The 27,884-nt window shown below is 38.7% G+C and overlaps 1 protein-coding gene across 1 annotated transcript in view; it reads right to left on the bottom strand.

The window, feature by feature from the left end:
* Positions 1–27,605, bottom strand: part of KCNN2 (potassium calcium-activated channel subfamily N member 2) — a 74,386-nt gene extending 46,781 nt beyond the window's left edge. Inside the window, exons 1-3 of the mRNA XM_053474285.1 lie at positions 26,595–27,605; positions 26,052–26,147; positions 10,047–10,465 (exon numbers count right to left, since the gene is read on the bottom strand). Coding sequence (XP_053330260.1) covers positions 10,047–10,465; positions 26,052–26,147; positions 26,595–27,605 — 1,526 coding nt within the window. The remainder of the gene's footprint in view (positions 1–10,046; positions 10,466–26,051; positions 26,148–26,594) is intronic.
* Between the last annotated feature and the right edge of the window lie 279 nt (positions 27,606–27,884).

Here is a 27,884-nt window from a genome sequence, read left to right on the forward strand (position 1 = left end):
CATAACTGCCTTTTTACTCTACTGAGGCCTGTGCCAAGCCCCCTCCACAACCACCATCCTCACCACGGAGCGCTAGGATATGACATCACATTATCACTGTGTCTTAAAAGATGCACAATGGCTTGGCACAATGATCCACAGTGTTTTGGCGAGATCAGAGACAATCCCTGTAATTGGCTCACTGAGCAGCATACAAGGGGTGTTTGTGTGAGGGGGACTATATCAGAATATGTTGCTAAGTGTGTAATCCCTTTAGTACTGGTGTAGAAAATGGTAAGTGTGTGTAACCCCTTTTAACGCTAAAAAACTCCATTAGTGCTGTTAAGTTGCTGATTACTGTTGTTGACATTTGCAAGGGTGGGTTGAGGAGAAGGAAGAGAACTTCATAACAGGATATTAATTAGATAATTTTCTGAGATGCAGGTCTCAGCTTCCATACGTGAACTTTTTAACTAAATATCGCCAAGACAATTACACTGTCTTGTATAATAATTTGAATTTATTTAAGTTAGTTCTGATAAAAGCTATGAAGGTGACAGTTGACCTTAAAGAGTCTAAATTTGGTTCCTTTACCTTTTCATTTCGTCCTTCAACTCTAAAGTATTTTCTGTGCCTATTCTGGGCCCTCAAGGGCAAGGAACTGATAATATGGGTAACGCATCCTAAAAATACTGATAAGAACAACATGAAAAGTGAAGGCAAGATAGACCAGATGTTTTCAATGCGTCTTTATAACCCAGGCTTCTATGAAAGCTACTGGCGGTTTGCCTTAATGGATTTTGAGAACAAGAAAAATAGCTTGGATTCCCTTTGTATACCATTCTTTTCCAAAACATTCAGCTTAATGCTCAAGCATAACTGGATATAATGGTTACAGTGACCGGCAACATTATTACTATACAACTATTTCTATCGCTTCACAGTAATCCTATCACTGAATACCCAGTCAGTAAAACCTCCAGCTTGAAGACTCCACCACAGCCAAACAGTAATAGCTCAATATACTTTACTCTAATGTCTTTCAATGCTCAATCCGCAATAGGATTTCACGGTTTATTGCACAAAAATGTGTATTTTGTGTAAAAACATTTTAAATATGGATTTTCCCTCCCAGCATGGGAGAGTAGGTTCTATATAAGCGTAAAAGTTTCGATGTTCCACTGTATTTTTGTTATACACTTGTGGGATCATTGTACGTTGTGGGCCTTACACTGTGGTTGCAAGAAAATACAAGCTTTATAATTCTGTAAATCAAAAAGATGAAAATATGCAAGACTTTGCAGACAAATGACTAAAAATGCCTATACCCAATGTCACAGAATATTCCACAAACATCCACCGCTCCATCTAATACTGTTTGTCAGTAATAAACTGGCTATTAATTACAAGCAGTTAATGATATCATTCATATCCTCCAAATAAATAAAATACATTTTTAATTCAGTTAATAATACAGACTTTGCTAAAGGCTATAGATTCCCTGAAATTGTTACATTTTGTTCTGCAATCACCAAATGGTTTGCGGTGTAAGGAAATGACTGGGATTCCACCTAGAAAGCAGTATCTAATATAGGTATTCATAAACTAATTATAGATGGAGGGGACTTCCTTTGACATCTATGGAATTAGTATTTCACTGTAGTGGAGGCTCCAGTTGTATGTAATGAGCTCCTATTTCCCGTTGCTATGCCAGCTAAGGGGATGCCTATGGTTCTTGCTGTGAATCACATTGCTGCTGCCATTCCGACTGTGTTGCTGATGGGTGATGTTCCAGGCAGGTGTCTAACATTAATGAGTCACCAGGAGCCCAGGCTCCAGAAATAACAAGTCCAAAAATGATCAAATGTTCAGAGCAGTGCAACTGACGTTATTAATGGAACAATACAGTATCCATGTCCAAATGGATGGCATGCTTTGTGATACCTGCTTTACCTTTTTAAGTTCAACAAAAGATGGTCAACTTAAGATGGAACAATAACTAATGCTTAAAATTTAGAATGAAACAAACTGATCATAGCTTAAACCTGACTTTATAACAGAGTTCCTGTTGTTCCCACATGAGATAATGATCCTACTAACTGTTCCTCATTAGGGGCTTTCCTTTGTGGGGTGAGCCCACTATCACAGATTTTTACATCACTATTGTCAATGGAGAGATCAGAAATGTCCATCTTTTATTCTTTTGTGAGAGTCATTGTGTTTAAAGAACCTGCATGCTGTTTTACTCACTTCTGTACCAAATACACAACTCTAAATAATATGCCCCCATATCACTGGTTGGGCTAGCTAGAATATTCTATAAGAGTTTTGTATTTTTTGCCTCCATATTAAAGTTCTGCCACAATGTAACAGACCTATACCCCATAGAATGCTGCAAAATATTTATAGAGCAATTTGCTACAAATCACAACTTAAAATGACCAACGTCAGCTAGATTGTGTTGAAAATAAATAGCTGGTGCAGTTGTTTGCTGAAGATGCAGAACAATAACTAAAACGAAGGAGATAAATGAAATCTAGATTGCTGTCTAGAGCAAGAATCACATTGCAAAACTCAATATAGATTTACTTATATATAAGCTGCAATATTATTTAACCAGGGGCTGGGCCACCATGTATTTTCCAATTGTTATTTCTATTGTGGTAGTAAAATGGTGGAAGCCATATACAAGCTGCAATATTAGAACCTTTTTGCGAAGTGAATCTCTTATTGAGATACTCTGACATGACTTTAAAAGGCAGTTCATGCTTAAAAACGCACAAATGTGGCTGAATTAAAACAATTGCGGCTAAAATTCCTCCACGGGAAAACATTCATTGCCGGTTATCGCAAGGGTGTCACAACAAGTTAAATTTGGGGGGGGGGCATTTATTATTTTACTTGGGTTACATAAGTTCTGATTAGTGATCATATTACTCACATTGTCTTTGTGTTATATTAAAATTAGTTGATCTGAAACATTTAAATGTGACAATCGGGAAGGGGTCGAATACTTTTGGCCATACTCACTGCAGTGAAAAAGTATGCGGACACCACTCCTGATTATTGAGTTTAGGTGTTTTAGCAACACTAATTGATAATAGGTGTAGAGAATCAGGCATATAAATATGCCATCTCCATTCATAAACACTGACACTAGAATGGGACTAGCTCAGTGACTTTAAGGATGCCACTTTTGCCAGTCAGTACATTGATTTTCTGCCCTGCTAGAGCTTCCCCAGTCCAGTGTAAGTGCGATTATTGTGAAGTGGAAGCGCCTTGGAGTAACAACAGCTCAGCCACAAAGTGGTAGACCACACACACTCACACAGCAGGGCCATAGAGTGCTGAAGCACAAAGCGTGTAAAAATTGCATGTCCTCTGTAGCATCACTCACTACAGAATTTCAAACTGCCTCTGTAAGCAATATCAACATAAGCACTGTGTGCCGGGAGCTTCATGAAATGGGTTTCCATGGCCAGGCAGCTGTACACAAGCAAAAGATCATTATGCGGAACGCTAAGGATTGGCAGTGTGGTTCTGGAGCAGTGAAGATGTGTTCTCTGGAGTGATGAGTTACGCTTCACAGTTACAGCTGCAAAGGTGTGGGCCAACTCCATATTAACAACCATGGATTTGGAATGGGATGTCCAACAAACTTATAAGTGTGATGGCCATGTGTCCACATACTTTCTGGTCATGATAGTAATTATACACATACACACATGTACAGTGGCGACTCTAGAAACAATATATAGGGGGGCACACAAGATACCACAGTCAAACTGGGGGGGCATTGATAATTTCCACCATTAAATCATACCACTGAAAAAACACACACACACACATATATATATATATATATATATATATATATATATATTGCCAAAAGTAATGTGCTATGGAATGATACTTTTGTTATTGGACAATACAATACTTGATCATTCAACATGGGAAGCCTGAAGCCACAATTTAGTACGACTAATCCTTGAAATCCTTTAAACAACACAATACCTTAACTTTTCCACTAAATGATTTCAGGGCCTAATATTAGTCCCTGCTGCCGATATATATATATAAATATATATATAAATATTAGACCCTGCTGCCGATAACAGGTATAGATCAACACATTAATACGCAAACCCAGCTTTGCATGTATAGATCAATTGAAATTCACTTGTGCTCTCAGCACTGAAGGTATATATCAAATAAACAGAATCAGACATACAAATCCTGTATTTGCAGGTATACAATAATAATATATGAAATGTAGCATTGCAGGTATAGATCAAATAAATACATGGAAACAGCATTGCAGGTATTAATCAACTGAACAAGACATACAAACCCTGTATTTGCAGGTATACATAAATAATGTATGGAAACATAGCATAGCAGATATGGATCTACAGAAGAACACACAGAAGGACAAAAGTTGAGTGCACAAATAATGATGGAATATGTCGCTTTGGCTTGAAAATATGTTTTTTCTATCCATAGCGACATGTTCATTTGTGTCTTGCGCACTCCAGGTTTGTACTAGAAACACATGCAGCCCCTCATTTGATGCGCCAAGTGGTGTAGTTCTTGCAAATGTGTACTTTTTGTGCCATAATGTAACTTCCTACATGAGCAGTAATGCCACGTCAAGGCTTCAACCCTAATTACTGATCATTCACACGCCTTTCATATCTCCATTCACTCACAGTAGCACACACCATTCTTTCCCCTTACAATCCCAAAGAAATGATGGTAAAGGGAGAAAAAATAAGTTTTGCAGTAAAAATGCAAGGCGCTGCAGGGATGAGATGGTTAATCACGTACCGCACAGGTTAAATGGCTGATTTTAATAATATTTGCAATTCATCAGGATTTCAAAAATTGCCTCCCTCTACCGTTGGCTAAATTTAACCCCATGATCAAAGGGATCATGGGGTTAAAATTTAGTATCGGCCATTTTTAAAAAGGGAATGCGACTTTTTATAGCTATATGATCGCTGTGGTAACATTGGCTACCACAGTGATCATTTAGCTAGAATACTTAAACTTTTTTTTTTTTTTTTAAAGTAAAACTACTTTTTTAAATTTAATTTGGGGGTCTCTAGGCAATTTTGATCTTTTTTTATCTGCCTTTAGAGACCCCCAAATCATTTTTTTTACATTTTTATTTTTTAACTTAATATTTTTTATTATTTCTTTACAATCTATATACCATTGGAAAGGTGAGGCGATTACCTTTCCAATGGTATATGTTGGGGGTATGTAGCTGCTTAGATGCCTGAGATACAGGCATCTAAGCAGCATGCCCCCATACCTCTTTAACTGACAATTGTCAGTTGTTAATAAAGTTGCGCGGTGACGTCATCGCGTCATTGCGCGAGACGTCACCGGGCAGATCGGGTGGTCCCGGTGATGCCCTTCAGTGTGAGGGGCAGATCGCCGGGGTAGGTGGTGATGGAGGTCCACAGACCTCCATCAAGGTAAGATAGTGCTAGTGACGGCATGGTGCCGTCGTTAGCACCTGACTGGGACTGCTAGCGACGGCACCATGCCGTCGTTAGCAGTCAAGGGGTTACAAATTCGGCGGGGGGGCAACAGGGGGGGCAAGGAATAACCTAGGGGGGGCAATTGCCCCCCTGTAGCGACGCCACTGCACATGTATGTTGTGAATTAAAGACTGCAGCAGTAGCTCTGAAATGAAATAAACGATGAGCAGTGTAAAAAAAAAAAGACAAAAATAAAAAATGACGTGGACATTTTTTTCTTGCAAAGAATTATAGAGTTGAATAAAGGCACAAATTACGAAAGCAAAAACTGTTAAAATGCATAACCATGCCGGCATTTAGATGCCACCTGCAGGTACTAGCTGAATTGTAGATAAGCCTGTGAGTGGAGATAATTGTTTGTTTTAATAGGGTTGTACAAAACTCGTCTTTGGTTTTCCATGTGAGAGATTTTGTCTACAGGCTATCCACTCACGAGGAACATCAGAGTGATCAGCACATGCTTTTAGTCTTCAATAACACTGGTGTAACCTACAACAGAGACAGACATTTCATGAAAGAGGTCATTTGGAACTACCTAATCTCTTGTCTGTCTCACTCCCTTCCAAGATCTTTTCGAGATTAAATATAGTACTGTGCACCCAGTGCAATTTTCTTTGTATATTTTGGGATACTTCCTGTACCATATATTCTACTTTGTCATCATCTTTCGTGTGCCTTATTTTAAAGAAATAATAATAAAAAGGTTAACAAAATGCACAACCAATAGTTTAACCATCTATAAAGATTATCTTGTTTTGTTTTAATCTGTTTTGTTAGACATAATTAAACTTTATGTTTCATTAAATCTATCAGTTGACACTAGATACCGTGTATGTTTGGCCCCTTCTTGGGATGTGTATAGTGCTATCAATGACTACTTATGCTCTTGTCTGGTTTCCCAGCTGCCAGGCTGACTCATGACCAACTATGTTCCATCTGTGCATGGTAAATTCTCTCTGTGGCTCATTGTAACACTACAGACTACAGTAATGGTGAGACTCAAAAGGAAAAAGAAGCGTATGCATAGTGGATAGTGATGTCCTAAAAAAATAGAAAGGGAGAGAATTCATAGAGTGTAAGCTGATAAGAGCAGAGCCTTCTTCCCCTTCAGTACCAGTATGTGTTATGCGGGCACATGCTATTTCTACATTTCTACATTGTTAATTTTATCATTGCTTTCTACGCCCTTGTTGTAACATTGCTCAGGAATCTGTTGGCTCTTTCAAATATATACTTCTTTGTGATATGCGGAAGCGTAACTAATCCAGTAAGTGAAAATCTTTAAGCTTCCAACGGTTTGCTGTTCCAACTCACCACTGTAAATAAGCTTCTCTTACAAGAATATTTGAATTATAATGACTACATAATAGATGAGAGAAATTGGACTATGCTTTATACAGGGCAGATCAGTCCTTTATGCAGGAGAAACTCAACAGGTTTATCCACTAATAATGTTTATGGAAGTTTTCAGACACTAACAAGAGGCCCACTTGTGACTACCACTCTTCCCTTCCTCCAAGGAGTGGGATAATTTTAGTGAGTGGAAGAAACAAAAATGCATAAGGGAACACAATTTTGTAATAGTGTATTACAGAATAGCCACAGGTCCTTTAAAAACCAAATCAATGTATCCAGCATTAAATTCGTTAAGCCTACCTAGAATGTAGATACCTACAATATAATACAAAGGCTATTATTTATTCCAGGCATTCCGTAACTGTGTTAGCTCATGTCTGAAATACCAAGTATATACACACACACACACACTTACTCCAGAAAAAGCAAAGTTGAGAGTATTGCATGTCTGTCAGGTGCTAGATGCATTGATTCCTCACTTACAGGAAGTCAGAAGTCTAACTTTACAAGAATGAATGCTATGATTAAACATTTATGGAACATGCATGAAACAGTATACATACATGTAAGGGCAGTCAAAAGAAAAGACTGATACAGCCCTAAACATGTTAGAGATCATTGTTTAAGGTAACAGGTGAAAAACCAAGTACCACAATAATTTATTTTTATTTTGTTATAATTCAGGTTGAAGCCAAGTCACTTAAAATAATAAACCTTGTTACTTAGCATAATCTCAATTAATCATAATTCTTTCATTATAAAAAATGACGGAATTATGATTGGTTCAGGCAGCCTTAGTAAGAGAGGAGAAGAAAGCTTCAAAATAGGAAATTGATTACTTGTGTCTGAGATAAAGAAATCCTTTACCTTTACACTAAATAGCTCCAATATAAAGAAAAAGGTGAAAAAGTAGGTTAGCTTTGACCAATAAATTAGTGATGCTAAAGGGCGTGATGGTAACAACATTGCTTTAACGCAGGCACACGATTATTTTAATGTTTAACAAGATCGAGTTTAGGGGGTCTTCCATTTTAAAAATGAACGTATGCCACAAGTGTAGCTTTTTATTCAAATTAGGTATTATATTTAGTAACCTGTAATAAATGTAATGTTTTTATGTCATACTATGACTATGATCAGTTTTATACTTTTTATCTTACGTACTTGTATCCAGCCTTAAAATAAGTAGGCAAAGCCTATCTGCATTAACATATTGTATTTTCATAAGACATATAACTATGTCTTGTTTTCATAATACATTGTTATATCATATTTACATATCACATTATACATGTATACATTTAGAAATAATGATTTATTTCTTATATTGTGATTTAATTGTGTAGTTACCTTTATGTCGCTATTTGTGTCCTGATTCTATTTAATTATTCATTTTGCTGGACATATGATACGTATATCAGTAACATATTTTGTAGTGTTTAAAATTATACTTTTTGAGATCACAAGCATTAGCATAAACCAATATAAAAGGACAGACATTGTTGTCGTGTGCTAAATCGTCATAGCATCTTGATGTAAATGGAAAAAAAACAACCCACATGTCCACATATATAACCCCACAGGGCGGCCACCTTTGTTGCCTTGGACAATTAATGTCAAACTGACCATGCAAAAAATGTAAAATGTGATGCAATACAATAGATTTAAATGTATTTTACCCTCCTGATTAAAAATATCCCTATGGAAAATCACACAAAATGAATACTTGGTTGCATAGTAAAACATATCTCAGTAGTGCTAGAACTACGCGTAAATTATAGGGAACTGTCAGAATACAAACAAGCATACAAAACCGTGAATCCCGTCTCACCTACCATCTACAGGAACTGTATTGATTGAAAAAGAAATCCATATAGAGATTATGTTTTATATTACATTGCTATTAAACCTGCCATCAACCCATATGAAACATACACCCAAATTAAACATACTGCTATGGCTTTCATTCGGCTTAGTGCAGGATAACGAGAACTCATTCTATCACTCTGAAGACAGTATCCAGGTTTATACTTTTTGTGGATTTTTTTTCTCCACCAAACTGTAGAGGGTTTAGCAGCTCTGACATACATCATGCCGTGAGTAATATGACATTTAAAAGGCTTTAATTAGACTTTACATACAAGCCACCAACAACTATTAAATTATACAACAAATAATGAAAGTCTATGTTTCTATTTACGTAACCCCCCTAGAGATTTTTCATGTATCGTCTTCAGTATGTTTATGACACGAACAGTAGAGTTTATGAATAAAAAAGGTGGCATCATCATAACCATAGAGTGTTCCTGCTAATTGCGCAACTCTATTGGTTGCATTGCTAGGACCACTTTTCAATTTTTGCCCTAGAGTCACCATTTATACATAATTGTCATTATCCTATGGTTACCCCAAGATCATTTAAAGCAGAGGATATTCAAGCCACAAACCTTAAAGAAACATCCATGACGTTGTTTTCTAGATTTTTTTTCCCTGAAATGCTTCTTGGCCGCCATAGAATTTGTATTTAATGTGCCTAATTAGGGCACCAAAACTAAGCTAGGCATTCACAGCATAATATATGTTCCAATTCTATGACCGCCAGTGCAAGGTGAGCTCTCTAAGGTAGAACTCTATTTGGCTTCACCGTTAATCTACTGTAAATACATCATATTTCCCACATTATTTTCCCTGTTCATAACTTTGCCATGACAACAACTGCTTCATAAAAAGCTATTCGTGATAAATGTCTTGTTCAGGAAAATATACGCAATGTGTTCAGGAAGAGAAAACATGTCAACAAGTGGATAAAGGATTAGAGAGAATGAAAGTGCTTGCCAAAGCCTAAATATACTAGGCATTACTGCCAACAATTCAGAATTTGCAGGGAGAGTCCCATGTCTACTTGTTAGCTGTATAGGCAAACAATATGCTTCCTTGGACTATGTAAGCTTAGCATGCATGGTACCCAAATCTTTCATATACCAAGACATAAAGTATAATAAATTATTCTGCATAATAAACAAGCATACACCACATAATAATAAGGGAATCTAATTGTGCAAAAATGACATACGAATATAAAGTTTGAGCTACACATTGTGCTATACATTCCCCCCCCATGGGATCTACAAAGGTATAACAGGCAAAATAAATGAATCTTACCTTTCACAGGCTCTGACAGTCCATGCAGCAATTATCCATAATGAGATACTAAAAACCAACAGTACTGTTCCAGGGCATATTGTCATTAATGTCTTCATTACAAAACGGGTATTGAAGTTTATTTTATTTAGTGCTCCAATGCTTCTGGAAGAAGCATCAGTAAAAAGTTTGCTATGTAACAGCATAACTCTGGCAATCAGATACAGTCTTAAGAACATTGGTATAGATAAAATAATATCCACGTCAGCCGTTGCTACTGAGGGTGCGTAAGAGAAGGCAAGCCGGGCTGTCCATGTGAATTTATAATTTCCTGGTATGGGATGAATAGCACACACCAGTATTTCCAAGCACATAAAGAAAATGCGTTCATATGTCATGGCTATTCTCCAGTCATCAGCGCCATTATCCACCATAAACAACTGCAAAATAAAAGGAGTCGTTAGTTCTTTAGCTAATAACACTAGTCATTTTTCCAATGGTGCACATTAAACAAGTTTCTTTTTATTTTTTTTAAGTTCCAACCAATGTGACCAGATTATTTCTACGACTGCCTAATAATAATTTTCTGTGTCACCTGTCCCTATTGACTGCTTGCGAGCTGGATCCCCTTCATCCTACATATCGGTATTTATCAATATGAGTTTAGCTGTTGTTCACCGAGTCAGGGGTTTTTAACTTTAAAAAATAGATATCGGTGAGAGAGCTTTTTAGAGTAAATTCTTCTTAAATTGCTATACCTTAAACATTGCAGACACTTTGTATACTTTTTTTTAAAAAAAATGTTTAATACATATATTTTACAGAATTAATTCTTATTTATTTATAAACAAAAACACAATATAAAACCGCTACATATGGACACATTTGCAAAGTTTTAGTAAAGTTTACTTGTATGTGCCTCTGTTCATTACTTTTGCATTTAGATGTGTTGGATGTGGGGGGAAAAAACAGAAAGAGCTTAATGTGTTTCGCCCCTAGAGTGCAGCTTCTTCAGAGCTAATGCATCAAACATAGAATATAACATAAGTGAACAAGTGTCTTGATTCCACTCGAAGAGTGTCTAATGGTCTCTTCTTAGGAGACTTTAACATTCTTTAAGGACTTGAACAAATTAAGCAGGAATAGTGATGTATCTGTGGGTGGCATTGCTAGTGGAGTTGAGCGTCTAACAAGTAAAAATAGGTAATGCCTTTTTATTTCAGGGATTGCAGGCAAAACGGCATTTCTCCAAAGGTTCTTGTGCGTCTAGCTGTGAGACTTTAAATCCTTGCAAACAGGGAAAAGAAAAAATGTCGGTGCGCTAAGCTGGTCTCAGGCTCAAATAATACAAATGTATAATACGAGGCCTACCAAACAGGTGTAAGCATGCAGCAAGAACCAGTGTATTGGCTGTACAGTGTATACAAAAAACAAAAACTGTCTGCGCTTCTATATTTGTTGCCAACTTTATTAGGGTAAGAAGCGCAGACAGTTTTTGGTTTTGTGGACTTTAAATCCTTGCCAGCATCTGGGAACCTATCTTTTCTAGCTTAGGAGCCAAACGGCAGATAGCTTCTGAAAGACACTCTTTTTTTTCCACGTTCAACACATCTCAACGCAAAAACAATGAGCAGAGGCACATACAAGTAAAATGTACTAACACTTTGTAAATATGTTCATATGTAATGGTTTTATATTGTATTTTGGCATTGTTTTTTATTATTTAAAATACATGAGAATGCATTCTTTTTAAAATATACGTATTTAATATTGGTTTAGATTTTTTTTTAACAAAAGCATACAGAGTGCCTGCCATTTTTACAATGTTGAACGTTATACCTCGAAGGCCACAAAAAAGAAGAGGATCTCTGAATATTTCTACTCTAACACATTGGTTGTCCAAAATCCTGTCCTGGTTGCATATAAAAATAAATGACATTATTAATAATTTGTGCAAGTAATTTATAGCATTTTTTTTACAAGAATGCAATCCATTTAATTAGTATAACTATAAAAGGTAATCAATATAACATTGAGTTTCTATTAAAGATAAAGATTTATGTTTGTTTACTAGATACTATGAATACAGTATTCATATTTGAAATACTTTTTATAAATAATTTTAAAGGGACATCGTAATGTTCCTGACAGCCCCACTATAAAATCATGCATATTAAAATATTCTGTAAGTACTTCAATATGCTTTCTGCAAAAAACAAAAAAAGCACTTTCCCGAGGTAGAAGCTGCAATCCTGCAGCTGCCCTCTGCGGTCTTATAATTCTTGCCGCTGATTGGCTGCTAGAAGCAGCCAATCAGTAGCAGAAAATTGCTCCCATGGAAATCAGTGGGAGCACCTTTTGTTCATGTGCAGGGGGCTCCCACAGCTTTCATCGAGCCAGCGTTGGAGCTGACTGGAGGTAATCATTTGCAAGGGGGACAGACCATGAAAAAAGGATATGCATTAAAGTTTATATAATGGCAGGGGAAGCTTTAACTTCCTTGCAATGGAAATGGGAGCAAGGTCTATGCGGTGATGACATCAGAGTTGGGCAGAACAGAACAGTTGCCTACAGACTGACACAGATTAAAAGGGATAGAGCAAGATCAATTCTGGCACAATACAACATCAGCAGTAATGGGAAAGCAAGTGTCTGCAGCACATTAGCTCAAAATCTGAAACCAAAAGAATGCTGCTTGTTGTATATGAAATGCACAAATAATATAAAACAAAAAGGACCTGGCAAAGAAACTATACTCCATATATATATATATATATATATATATATATATATATATATATATATATAGTGTGTCTCATTGAATATATATTATGGAACGGCATACACAGGTTAGAAATCTTATTATGTATTAATATAATGTAAAATATCTCATTTTATATGGTAATCTAAATAAACCGTCACACTGCATTAGCATTGTGTTATGAAAAGAAAATTTCCACATGATGTCGGCAACAAAAAAAGTAACATAAAAATCCTGGGTTCAGTGCATAATGCACACGTGTATCACAGGCGGAGGAAAAATTGTAAAACACGCATTCGGTTCATGAGTATGCAAATGTGCGTAATTAACACCCACTCTTCTACACTATGGAAAAAGAGCATTCTTTTTTATGGAATATTTTATTGTTTCAGATTTTGCAGTAGTTCTTTATTCGAAACAGATTATGTGAAAGCTCATCTCATCTACCCATTAAGATTTAAAGATTGTTGTCATGGACACATCTAGTTGTAAGGAAAGCCTTACAGAAGTCTGTCTGAAATCTGTTGTATTATGGAAATATATATATATATATATATATATATATATATATATATATAATATATATATATATATAATACAATGTTTTACTGCTTTATTAGACAGCTGACTCACTATTCTCTCCTCAGACTCTAGGCTCTAGCATGGGTTTCCTACACTGCTTGGCTGTCATTTTTTATGTATAACCTTGTTGTAGAAAACTACAGAATGTTCTGGTGCTATATAGAGAAAAGATTAGTAATAATCGAAAGAAATGTCAACAAGTTTCCAAATCAGCAAAGGATTTCATTGGTGAAGAAATAAGTACCCTTGGATCCATAAACAGGCATTCTGCACAAAAATTACCCTCCAACAAAAGCCAGTCTATTTATATGGCACTCAGGATATTTGGAAACGTCTTAAAGCATTTCAGACTTTTTCAAATCTTTGCATACATCTGGATTTACTGCATCCAAGAAGGAGATGCCTTAGAAGAGAAAATGAACCCTGAAACTGCTATTTCACATAATATGGCGTGCTATCACCTTTGTATGTTTAGACGGGGAGGAACGCTCTTTGTATTACAGTACTTTTCATTACTGTATATTTTTTATTTGTAACACTAGAATATCCACATAATTCTGAAATTCCATTCCCACCCTACATATAAATGTACATAATAAATGTGTACAAAACATTTCTCTACAAAGTGCTGGAAAAGCTGTCTTTTGTGTTGCTGGTTTGACTTGACTGATTACTGTAAGTAGTCTAGAGACTCCCATTAAGATGTACCGAGGGTTGATAAGGCGTTTTGCTTTCAGGCCTAGATTGTCCTGTGCGGTTGAAGTAGAATTTAAGTATTTTCTAGTTTTTATTATTATTTTTTTAAATACATTATTTGTCAGTTGATTATATATTAAGTTTATTACACCGACTAACAAGCATTGTTTATAAGCACTTTTGTATTAAGAAACAGAATCTGACAGCCGGTAAGAGCCATTCAGTCCATCTATTTTGCCAATTTTCCTGTTGTAGACACTCGGGTCTAAAGCAGTCCTTGGCCTTGTCGTAGGTTCAGAATATCTTATCCCATGCATGTTTAAAAAGTCTGATCCTTGTCCTTTTAGCACTGAACGGTGTATTACGTAATTTTTGATCAATAGGCTGTGTTCCCGATGGCTCCTTTATTATGTTTGAACTAAAATGTAGCTGTTGCCATGGTACGTTTTTTTGTTTTTGCAGTGAAATGTTATTGTGGAGATATTTCTTATATATTATAGACCATTTTACCTCAACAGAGCTGAGTTCAGGTACAATTAAATTGTCATTACCCGAGCTGTCACTCACATTCCCCTCTAAACCTCTAAAACCCCCTAATAGAACATAAGCTTGCAAGTGAAGAGTCTCCTTCTCCTTTTGAAACAGTATGTCTTCTCTGTGCCCGGGTTATTGTTGATTTTGTGTATTTTTTATTTTGTATCCCTCTTCATACTAATTTGCTTGCATTCCATATATAAACTGTAATAATAATAATGTGGGCAAAACTTGAATTAACTGCCGAAATGTGTTTGCCCCAAATGGGGTAATATGTTATTGAGGAAAGAAAGTCATACAAAAAAAAATACGTGACTAGTCCAATTACACCTATAGATTGCTAGTACAAATATGTTGTTTTTAACCCCTTAATGACAAAGCCCGTACATGTACGGGCTCAAAATGCATTGTTTTCAATGGGTTTAGGGACCGCCCATTGTCCTTAAGGGGTTAAATTAATCTGGAGTAATAATTACATGGGTGATGCAAATGCACCAACATCAAACGTCATTGGCTTATTATTTAATACATTTGTTGCTCATAATGTTTAAGAATGTCACAGCTGTTCAGTATTTTTAGAACACTTAATTGAGTTGTAAATCTCTGTCCCTGGTATTGTCGCTGCTCGGTACAAAATGTAGGAAAAAGTAATGGATATTTTCTAGTAGCAAACTACTGGGTGCATGTCTTTAATTAAAATATAATTTAAATATCTATGCATCAAAATAAAGTAACATCAATTCATTATGCCTGTCTTCTGGACCCTGTAAATATAAAATAAGTACAATTATGACATCACAAGAAAAGCTGCTCATCAACTAATGTTTCTGTCTTTTAGGTTAATATATCCTTCAATTTCTGCAACCTTTAAGTAAATAAATCAATAATGTTATTTAACCTGCTGTTGTGTTGTCAAAGAGAAAGCACGCTATAAATAGAAAAAGTTAAAGCCGACACTACAGATCTTCCTTTGGGAGAAGGTTATATGTAGGTTGCCATGAGTAGTACGGTCTTTAACTATGAACCCCTGACAGCAGGACTGACATATGCAGTCCTTAGTAAATAAATACAATATATTTTGACCTCACCAAGGCTGATGTGATTTTTTTCTCTCCCCAACGTAGGATTTATCTGAGAAATACATATTGTAGTGTTGTTCGTAGTCTGTCCCCAGCAAAATATTATTTGTCATTTATAAAACCATGTTCTGTTCTCCGTTGTGGTGTTGTGGTATAAATACTGCTAAACACTTGCTTATTATTTAGAAAAAAAAATATTTTCAAAGAAGACAAATGATAATGAATTGCAAGGACAGAGGCTTATATAAATAAAACTCATTCCAGTCCAGTGCCAAACCAGCTGTCACACTTCCTGTCATTTTTAATGCTATTAAGCGCAAGACTGATAGAAATCAGCCCATCGTGGCTTAAGAAGAAAAAACTCACAAATGTTCTACAATTTAAACACTCCCTAATCGTACCCAACGCTGATTAATACCGGATGTATAAAAGAGCAAAATCATTTTACACCGAAAGATCTTTGGGAAAAATAAATGATTAAGGGATTCTCAAAATATGTTTCTGGCTGCTTGTGTCTATAATCTGAACATTGCAGTGATGCAGATGCTCCCCTGATAAATGAAATCTGACAACAATGGCTTTTCATTGTCTGATATTTCTAAATCACCGTGCAACAACAAGCATCCAAAACACTGTTAAAAAAAAAAATGAATTTTTGATATTCGTCCCTTGGCATCCTCATGACAGTAAGCAGAAAACACCGTATTGGATGTAAAACCAAAAGTATTAGGGACATGTTATGCCAGAACACCAATACATATTAGCGAAGAACTGTACTGACTTCGTATAAAGACTTTATAATTGGCCGTGTTCATATAGATCAACTCATTAAGTACAATGTAATGTACATTTTGATTAGGTTATTACAATTAATTGTGGGTTTTGAAGAACACTGTGAATTATTCTGCTTTGATTTTCCATCTGTGATTGAGTGTGTATATCTGCAGGAAGGGTTCATACTGATCGGATACAGAATTATTTAAAACGGGTCTTAAGAAACAACTCACAGTTTGCCTAAAACTTCATCCCCATTTCATGGTAAAAGCAGAACGTTTTACTTTAGTGAACTACTGCCACACGCTCTTGTAAGTTATTTGACGTCATGCTTTCCGATGGTATTTGAAAGAGGTGAATAGCTACCCGTGTGCATTAGACAAAAAAAAGCTATTTACTGTTACATCTCTGTTGTTTAAGAACTTTCAAGAGTTCTCCAATATGAGAAGTTTACAAGTATTTTGTGTGTTGTGCTTTAAAATGTGGTCTTCAATATGAGATTTTTTTTCCATTTTTAAAACTACTGATTCATGAGGTTTACTTTCCAAGAATTTGCATTATCAGGAAAATAAAGAGCCAAATAAAATTACTAGGTAACTTTAAGGAAAATACATACATTCAACAAAACGTGCATCATGTAGAGGTGGGATCATAAGAACAGAGTATCTATTAGCTGAGATCACAACTCACAGCCTAGCTCACTAGAAAGAAGCGGCGCTCAAGATGTTAGGTATTAAATTGTGAGCAAAATAATACGGTACTTGATGATATCCAAGCCTTTTCTTTTTATTTTAGAAATGTCAACCTTTTTCGCTAAAAAATAGTCAAAGAAATATACTACGAACTATACACATACTTACAGACATTAAATATATCCATTCATGAGCGTACATCAGCCAAATACTAAGGCCTAGAACTGCAGCAGCACGGTACTTAACCATTGAAAACTGCATTGCGTGTGTCAGTGCGCCCGTCTTTGGGTATTAAACATCATAAAGTCACCCACTTTTTGCTTCGTCTGAACAGTCAGTAAGGGGACGTTTAGGTACTATAGAACGTTGGGAACAATTGAAAGCATGATTTATCTCAGAACTCCCCATTCATATACCACATTAGTCATTTGTACTCAGGCCCGGACTGGCCATCGGGCACACCGGGCATTTGCCCGGTGGGCCGCGGCCGGGCCAGCCCAGGCCGCGGCCGGGCCAGATTGATTTAGGGGCTAATGGAGCTGCAGCTCCAGGCCCCTACCTTAAAATAGGCCCAGTCAGGACCGGACTGACTGGGCCTATTCGGCCGTCCTTAATGCAGGGCAAAAGGGGCACCTGCCCCTTAAGCCCGCAGCAACTGCGACCGGGCCCGCAACTCTAGCAGCGGGCCCACAACTTACCTGGCAGGCGCGCGAGCAGCGTCTCTTCTACCGCCAGGGGGACGCAGGACTCCAACAGAACCATGTGACGTACGCCACGTACGTCACATGACCCTGCTGCGCGTCTGCTTCCCCTGTGTAGATCTGCCGGCGTCTGCGAGCGGCGCGTACAGACAGTTCAGGTAAGGGGGTGAGGGAGGTTGTATGGAGTATGTGAGATTGAATGAAAGAATTAATTAATGAGTGTATGTGAAGGAGTGAGTGAATGAATGTTTGTGAATGAGTATATGCAAATGAGTATCTGAATGAGGGAATTAATGAGTATCTGAATGAGGGAATTAATGAGTATCAATGTATGAATGAATACATACATACATTGATACTCAATGTATGTATGAATGAATATCTGAATGAGTGAATGATTATCTTTGAATTAGTGAAAAAATATTTGTGAACGAGTGAATGAATATGTGTGTGTGATAGCATGGATGTGTAAGGGGGGGAAAAGATGCAACAGGCAGGCTGTTTTGGGGGCAAAGATGCCACAGGCAGGCTGTTTTGGTGGCAAAGATGCCACAGGCAGGCTGTTTTGGTGGCAAAGATGCCACAGGCAGGCGGAGGGTGCGGGTGTCAGCGTGGCAAAGCCTGTCCTGGTGTTTGTGATTGGGTGTTAGTGTGGCAAAGCCTGTCCTGGTGTTTGTGATTGGGTGTCAGTGTGGCAGAGCCTGTCCTGTTGTGTGTGTGTTTGGGTGTTGGTGTGGCAGAGCCTGTCCTGGTGTGTGTGTGTTTTTGGGTGTCGGTGTGGCAGAGCCTGTCCTGGTGTGTGTGTGTCGGTGTGGCAGAGCCTGTCCTGGTGTGTGTGGGTGTCAGTGTAGCAGATCCTGTCCTTGTGTGTGTTTGTGTATGGGTGTTGGTGTGACAGAGCCTGTCCTGGTGTGTGTGTTTGGGTGTCGGTGTGACAGAGCCTGTCCTGGTGTGTTTGGGTGTTGGTGTGCCTGTCCAGAGCCTGTCCTGGTGTGTGTGTCTGGGTGTCAGTGTGGCAGAGCATGTCCTGATGTGTGTGTCTGGGTGTCAGTGTGGCAGAGCCTGTCCTAGTGTGTGTGTGTTCGGGTGTCAGTGTGGCAGAGCCTGTCCTGGGGTGTGTGTTTGGGTGTTGGTGTGACAGAGCCTGCCCTGGTGTGTGTAGGAACACAGAAAAGAACCCCAGCACTCCAATCAGCTTCCAATCCTTAGGTTACTTTTTTCAAAGAAAGCAAAACAAAAAAGCAACGTTTCAGCCAACCGTTGCTATTTTTGTTATGCTTTCTGTTTTTGTTTTGCCCTTTTTTCCTGCTAGCTCCTAGCTTCCTGGGAGTTGAGTGCTGAACCATTTCTTCTTTTTCTAACTGTCCTGGTGTGTGTGTTTGGATGTCGGTGTGGCATAGCCTGTCCTGGTGTGTGTTTTGATGTCGGTGTGGCAGAGCCTGTCCTGGTGTGTGATTGGGTGTCGGTGTGGCAGAGCCTGTCCTGGTGTGTGTGTGTGTGTGTGTGTGTGTCTGGGTGTCGGTGTGGAAAAGCCTGTCCTGGTGTGTGTGTTTGGTTATCTGTTTCCTTAATTTACAGTAGGAACTATTTCATTTTTACTTATCCAGAGATAAAATGCCCTCCTGAATTTGTAGTGACTTCAGGGGACAAAACATTACTGTATTGTACTAAATTGTGGCTGCAGGCTTCCCATGTTGAATGACCAAGTATTATGTATATGTATGTACATATATGTTTTTTCATAAAAATGGTCTGCTCAGTCTGAAATGCCCGGGCCTATTTTTTGTCCCAGTCCGGGCCTGTTTGTACTGTATGTACCCACAAACTACCAAGTGTGTCAAAACAGGCTATGACTAATACACTACAACATAAAAAGAGTCTGTAGAAAGCATTCAACATTCTACCCCACCTGTTCTGCTGAATTTAACACTTTTGTGACTAAGTGCACCATTAGAAACATAATTTCAAGTACCCTTGAATGACCAAATCCTTCCCAAATGAATTCTTTCATTATGTAAAGTTTTGCCTCATTCATATTTTTTCAGGGAATGCCTAATTGTCATGTGACACAAAAGCAGGCACAGATAGGTTGTTGTTATGGAAACCAAAAAGCATCTTAAAGGTTTGTGTGTTTTCTTTTCTCTTAATGATTAATCTTATAATTTAAAAAATGGCGGATCTGTTTATTTTCTTAGCACGCCAAGAGTAGAATGAATGTTTTGACTAAGTGACCGGTCATGTCAGTTATTTTACAGATTCAATGGCGTGTAAAGTTTGTTGGTGGAAGCATGAATGCACACTGCCAATACCTGCATATGTAATGACATTAAGAGAAAGGAATGTTTGCTTCACTGCACAAAATCTCTTAAGAAGAGTAAAAGGAAAAATCAGGTTAGTGGCCATAAATCTACTAATCTTAAGTATTTTTGCTTTGCCTTGTAAATATTCTTTACTCTATAAGAAAGGTCTGTAATTGTACATATATATATATATACTTATTAAATAATGCATATTACATGAGTCAAAGGAAAAGCAAAGGCCATATGAGAATTTAAATTGCTAGTCTAAACCTAAAACATGTTGCTGAACACAATTTCCTATTTGATTTAACATCAAAATACGCCTTCCTACATAAACTAAGCAAAGAAAGAAAATTGTGAATAAAAAAGGAACGCAAGGTATAATTGTTGTTTTTAATATTATATTTAGGTGTCTCTCTGATGCAACTTTGTTACTGCGCTGGGAATGGATCTTGCTTTAAGACTAGGTAATCCCACAGAGACAATCCATGTGAATGGAGAGTATTTCCAGTAGTTTACTGTCTGAACACAGCACGTCATTTACTTAACCAGTCACATCAAACGGATAAAACAAAGTATGCTTACCAAAAAAAAATCAACTTATGCAGATTGCTGCAATTATTCTTTCGTATGTTCTCAGTGCTGCTTCGCAGACTGATGTCAAACACAGAATCAGAGGAAATGATGTATAGGAACAATGTGGAATATTTCATTACATATGATGTGGGGGCTGCAGGGTTTCTTCAGAATGTTAATATTAGCCTTATAAGATATAGTGTAGCATGCTTCCCTAGAACTCTTCTTTATATGAAATCATTTATATGAAAGCACTGAAGTCCCATAGACCTACTAGTTCAAAATGTTTAACAATACATAAGAGAGGACCTACTTAAAAAGGTTAAAATGCCACTCATACATGAATATAATGAATGAACAAAAAGCCAAGCCTACGCATTGAAGAATAAATTTTTGTAGCCCCATCTACTATATGACATCAACTATACAGAAGACAAAGTACATTAATGTCTACTTTAACATTTAACTTTGATGACCTCATGCATGAAAAGTCTCATCTGTATTTTACACGTATCTTGCCAGTTATTTCGTACAGGCCTCTAGCTACTGGACTACGACACCAAGATTCCTTAAATAGTGAAAAGACCGAGACATGACGACTGTGAGCAAATGTTGCGCAACAAACATTTATGGCCCTTATTAGTCAGACACTTTTAAAACGACGAATTGAGAATGATAAACCTTTTAAAAGGAGAATTGATATTAAATGGTTAATGAACAAAACTGTAAATGTGAATGTAATGGACTGATTATTAAAAATAAGAAAAAAAACATGCATCTTGTAAAAGAGACTCGATCACTATATGCTTTTATATGCTCCATGAGCATTACAAGCCGAGTTTGGGGGAAAGCTGAGGTATCCCTTGTTTTGATGAGGATAAATCTGTATCGTTTGCAAATGTTCAGACACTAGGAAATCTTCTAGATCACTGGAAAATAAACCTGCATGCTGCTCTTACACTAAAGCTTTCACATAACAATAAATGTCTTTATAGCTTTTCTAGTCTCGTTGCCTACACCGTTCATTATAGATATATATATAGGAGTTTGTTGAGGCTCTACACGGTCCATGGCGCGATCATCAAACAATTGTATGTTTTTGTTACATATTTCCCGTGGAAATCTTCTGTACAGCGTAGATAAAAATTACCAGTCATCAGTAGGAGTGAGCTCATTTAATCATATTTCGGAGAGACGGAGAGAAAATAAGGGAAACTACTCTGCAATTTAACGCTGCAGCTTACATGTTGCATACCGTAATGCTATTAATAGCTAAAAAATGCACAGCAAAAAAAATATTTCAAATATAAGAAGCGTTTGCAAAAACTATTCGACATCTCTGTCTTATTTAAGGTTAGAATGCGCAGTTTCTCCAGTTAAAATATATGAATCTATAACATACATTGGGTGAAGAGAGATGGTAGAAATGCTAAATAAATTACTGGAAATATAAGCGTGCAACATATTATAAAATCCATCGGCTGGGATTTCCCAGCACGGCACTTAGCTTCATGCACACACGCTTGTAATATGTAATAATGTCTTATGTAAGAGTAAATGCTAGGTTATTGATAAAATGTAGCTGCTGTGTCGAGGCATTCTACATGTCCACCAGCACACGGATGTCTCTGTAAACTGTGCAATGTCTCTGAGGACAAAGTCTATTTCCAATAAGGGGGCTGCATCTCTGCCAGTAAGTGAATTACCTTTATGAATTTCTACAGAGCAATGTGAATCCGCAAACTGACACTGACATATATTGCCGGAGAAGCAGAGCTGGAAATTGCACAGGTACAGTAGTTTAATAATGTAGAAGCCTCTGAACTTCCTTTTCGGCTTCATTGTGATGGACATGAAATGTCACTAATAATAATAGTAATAATAATAATGTAATCTGCATACAGAAAAATAACATGTACAAAATCATGCATGCGGGATCCTTGGTCATCGTCATTACAAGAATAGTCAAATGGGTAACTCGGCATCCTCTGTCCATGGTGCGATTGTGAGGCTTGTACAGTAACAAAAACATGACAATTGCCAGCTGGTTTAAAAACAAAATCATCCAAAAACAAAGTGCTTTCAGCCCCGACTGATTTAGTCATTAATTTGAATGTTCATTCTGCTGCCCCCCTGTTGTGATAATAATGTCTTCAGCACAAATCCAGTGCTTCCCAGCTGCATATGAACTGATGCCCCCCCCCAAACACTCACACACACACACTCACACACACACACACTCTCACACAGCGCTGGCTGGGGATGCTGGCTGGGGATTCCCCCCTTGCCTGTTTTGATGACATGCTATAAACAATGTTTCGGGAAGCACCGAGTCTCTATACACCATCCCAGGTGTCTCCTTTTTCTGGCCTCGCTCTCTCCATGCTGTCTGCTCAGATGATTAGTATCTGCTAGATCCAGAGCTCAGCTTCCCACGCATTGCGGTGCTGCGCATGCGCACACACGGCGCTTTGTGGTGATTCCGAGCTGGGGTAACCCCGGAAAGCGCCTCTAAGACTCATTAATAATCCGCGGGCGCTCTGGGCAAACGCAGCCAGCTATATTTAGCTTCGGAGACATTAATAATGCACGGACCACAGTAAGTGGGGAGCACCACGGACTGCCAATGTAGCTGCCGCGGTATGTAACAGGAGTGGGGAAATCACGGGGATTCCCCCTGTTGGTGGATGAAAGGGAGCTCGGTTATTGCAGAAGCGCCTCTAGCGAGACGCGCGCTCAGCATTCCTACTATTCTGAATGCCAGGAATCCGAAAAGTGCAATTCCTCCTTCTCTTCTATAATGTCTATTAATCAAACCCACCCCCGCCGGCCGGGGCAGCCTGGGCTTCCATCCGAAAACAGAAGAACAGTAGAGGGCTGAGCGGGAAACCCGGTGCACACACTGGCAGACAGTGTGAATGAATACATTGCAGCGAATCGATCAAGCTCACCGTGCAGCGCTGTGTGCAATGAGTGATCAGGCTCACCGTGCAGCGCTGTGTGCAGTGAATATATCAGGCTCACCGTGCAGCGCTGTGTGCAGTGAGTGATCAGGCTCACCGTGCAGCGCTGTGTGCAATGAGTGATCAGGCTCACCGTGCAGCGCTGTGTGCAGGGAGCTGTCCCTGGTGCTGAAAGACTGGGAAATACTTAGCACACTCTAAATCCCGTGTTATTAATATAAAGTCACGCACCGCATTCTCTTTATGTGTCGACATTCCTATTATGAAATGAACGCATTGATTTGCTGGCGGCCCCCGGTATGTTTCCCATTAAGGGGCACAAAACGTCGCTGCAATTCATTCATGTTTATGATTCCTACGAGTGATTTATTGTTACAAATATATATATAAACTCTTCTGATTTTCTTAAGTACACAAAGTTTTATACTCAATTTACCTTACACTGAAAATACAAAACTACAACACATTGATCTACAATGAATTGGGTATCCTAGTATATAAAACACACACACACACACACACACACACACATATATATATATATATATATATATATATATATATATATATATATATATATATATATCAAATAACAGATGGAATAAGTATCTTGTGATAATACCTTTTTTATTGGACTAACAGAATGAGAAATGTTTTATACTTGAGAAAGGGAGAAGAGCTCCCGAAAGCTTGTCATTCCAAAATTCTGTTAGTCCAATAAAAAAGGTATTATCACAATATACCTATTCCATCTGTTATTTGATATTGACACCACTGGACTAATACGGCTACAACCTCTACTCTACTATATATATATATATACACACACGTATATACACACATTATATATAAACTCGTCTGTATTTTCTTAAATATGAAATATACACCTTTTTATCACCTTACACTTGAAATACAAAAGTATAACACATTGATCTGAAATAAATTGGGACTTCTAATATATAAAACAGACATTTTTATATATATATATATATATATATATATATAATATATTTATATATATATATATATACACATACACACACATATATATATATACACAAATACATACACACACAGACATTATATATATATAAACGTACCCACAAATATATTATATTATACACAAACATTATATATACACACACAGAGAGACATTATATATATAAACATACATACACACAAACATTATATACACACACACTATATATGTATATATATATATATATATATACACACACACACACACTATATATATATATATATATATACATACATACATACACACACACGCACACGTCACAACGAACGAACTGAAAGCAGTGTATTACAGGGTTACTTTTACACAATGACCCTATAGTGGTGCCGCAGATTCGGATTTGATTATATGTTGTGTATCATTATAACGCGTGGCATATCCACTTTGCGCCCCACGTAATACATCTGCGCGCAAATAACAAATCGCTGCCTCGTGCATCGGAAACCTCCCGTTACTCTGAATGATGTGTAACAGGAATGCCCGTGTATCACACGCCATGTCACCGCTACTCAGCGCACTTAGTGCAGTAACGGAGGGCACTGAGCCCCCAGAATATACACGAAAGCTGCGTTATCTAAAATATTCTTTCAAAAATAGATATTCACGGCATGATTCCACAGTCACTTTGTTGGATTAGTGCCAAAAACATCCCATCCGGGGGAACCAAACCATCATATGATCACCCACCAGATTATACCTGCCCCATGCAAAGCACACGCCATGTACACCAAAACCTCTCACCCTGAATGAGCGCTAAGAATGTAACTTTGAATTTATAAACCTTTAACCCAATATTTGGCGATCTGTGCGCTGCACACACAGAATTACACGAGTACAACTCAGGTGAAAGACACGAAAAGCTTTGGGTCATGCTCTGAGCTCCACATAAAATGATTCACACTGTCAAAGAAATCAGCAGAAAGCCGGCGTATATATGACACTTCGTGCGTGAAATCATGTTCATTCATTCACAGAGGCTGCACACAAACTGTCCAACAACTTTTCTGCTGTATACGAGCTTAATGAAGTGTGGGAGTTAAGGACAATCAGTCCATAAGCGGTTAAGACATTCCAAAATCTATATAAGGGTTAATATCACATAGAATCATGTAACTTATCATATAAAATCAAATCATTCATATATATATATATAGTAAATTTAGTAATTTGTAGAAGCAAGAGATATCATGAATGTATAAGCATTACATTGATTGGTTAAACGTATATGTGCCCAGGCAGCATGCAATTTTTTTAATTTTTTTATTTTAAACAAAAAACAACATAAATCATATTTGAAATACTAGATAGATCGGATAAAAGAATAGACGTTACCTGGATTTCCCTTGCGTGGTATACAATAATTAGACCAAGCAGAATAATCGTGGAAAGGCTTATAAGGCATTTTAGAGCTAAGGAGTACAGCGAAGCCTGCAACAGAAACATGGTTCAGTTTGGGTGACAGACAAACAAAAAAAGTTTACTTTAGTAGAAGAAAAAGTGCACATCTGTTCGTCGGTTTGTCTGTTGGTCTGTTCGTTCGTCTGTTTGTCTGTTGAGGAAGAGATTTCTCCAGGTTGTTGGGAAGGGAAGGATATCACCAGTGCGTGTAACTCTCATTACTCTCAGGGGACTAGATCTAAACTGCAGGGACCTAGCAACGGGCATGTTATCTGGGAATTCTAATCACAAGACAAACAGCTCCTTGGGCTTTTCCTTGGAACACGGCTCAGGCTTTAACTATGTTCATAACTCACTGAGTGCCACATCGGGGGTACAAGGCATGGCGAGAGGCAAGCACATAACTTGGACAGAGTTAAAAGGGGTTAAGCGGCTGACTAACTGGTCTGTATTCAAGGTCAGCGAGCTTGTCTTTACCTTGTCATAGGCTCCCCATGAGAGTTCGGTCTCGATCACCATCACTACGATCCCAAACATCCCAAAGATGAGCGCATAGTCACTCAGGCGTTTCCTCTTCTCAAACAGAGCTCTCCGGTGACCCAATTTGTAGCCTATGTTCTGGTTTTTCTTTTTGCTGCTCTTACTCCCACTGTTGCTTTGCCCACCACCCCCTCCAGCGCTGCCGCCGCTGCCGCCACCTCCAGTGGCTCCCGAGCTGTAAGGGACCAGGCTGTTGGAGTTGTGCTCGGGTTTGGACACCACGATCTCCGGGGCGGCGCTCCCGCTTGACATGGGTTGCAGAGGCTGGTACTCCGAGTCCAGCTCGTGGAGGTTCCTGCGGGAGGCACTCAGGTTGCTTAGCGGTCTCATAACTCCTCCGTTATACCGACAGCTGCTCATGGCTATTTCCGTGAAGGGGTTACTCTCCCGGCGCTGGCTGCTGGTGGGGCTCGCCTGCTGCCGGCTGTGGCACTGGTGGTACTGGTTGCTGTGGTGCTGCTGCTGCTGGAGGTGCTGGTGATGCCTGGACAAACTGGCATGGCTGGAGGGCGTCAAGTCACTCACGTTCAGCTGGCTGCCCTGGCGGGAGGAGGTTGAGGACAGGGGCGAGGAGTTCGTGCGGAAAGCACCGGTGAGAGGGGAAGAGGTCCGTAGAAGTGGCAGGTTATCCCCGTGAAAGGAAAAGCTGTGGCACTGAAAGCACGGACCGTCCTGCTGCAGAAAGAGCTGTTCGTCCGGGCTCTGGCAGTGCAGGTTCTGTGGTCGCTGCTGAGGCTGTTGCTCTGGGTAGAAACCGTGCTGGAACTGCAGCGATGTTTCCATGTCAGGGCTGTTTAAGCTGCAGGAGGACCGCCAGGCTGTGCACCCAGCGCAATGCGTTCTGGTAGGGATGGGGAAGTCCTCAGTACGGGAGGAAGGGCCCATCTCGGTACCCGTAGAATCCAGGCAACGCGTCCTATTGGTCGGGCGGACCAAAACAACGGGCATGACGTCAGCGCCTGGGCAGGGAAGGGGGCGGAGTGAGTCGCTGAGTGTGGACTGGCAGGCACAGGTGGCTGGGGCAGTGTGTCCTAGCGGAGGAGCGTGCCAACGGGACACCCCGGGGTCAGGATTCCCTCATGGCTCATTCCGGCTGCGTGCGGCATGCGGCCAGACTTCCCTGCCCGGCAGGCTGAGCACTCACTCCCATGTGCTGATATCCTGCGTGCGGACGAGAGGACCCAACTCACTGACAGCACCTAGGAGAGCTACGAGCGGCGCGTTCAC

The sequence above is a fragment of the Spea bombifrons genome, chromosome 1, assembly GCF_027358695.1.
Source record: "Spea bombifrons isolate aSpeBom1 chromosome 1, aSpeBom1.2.pri, whole genome shotgun sequence".
Lineage (NCBI taxonomy): Eukaryota > Metazoa > Chordata > Amphibia > Anura > Pelobatidae > Spea > Spea bombifrons.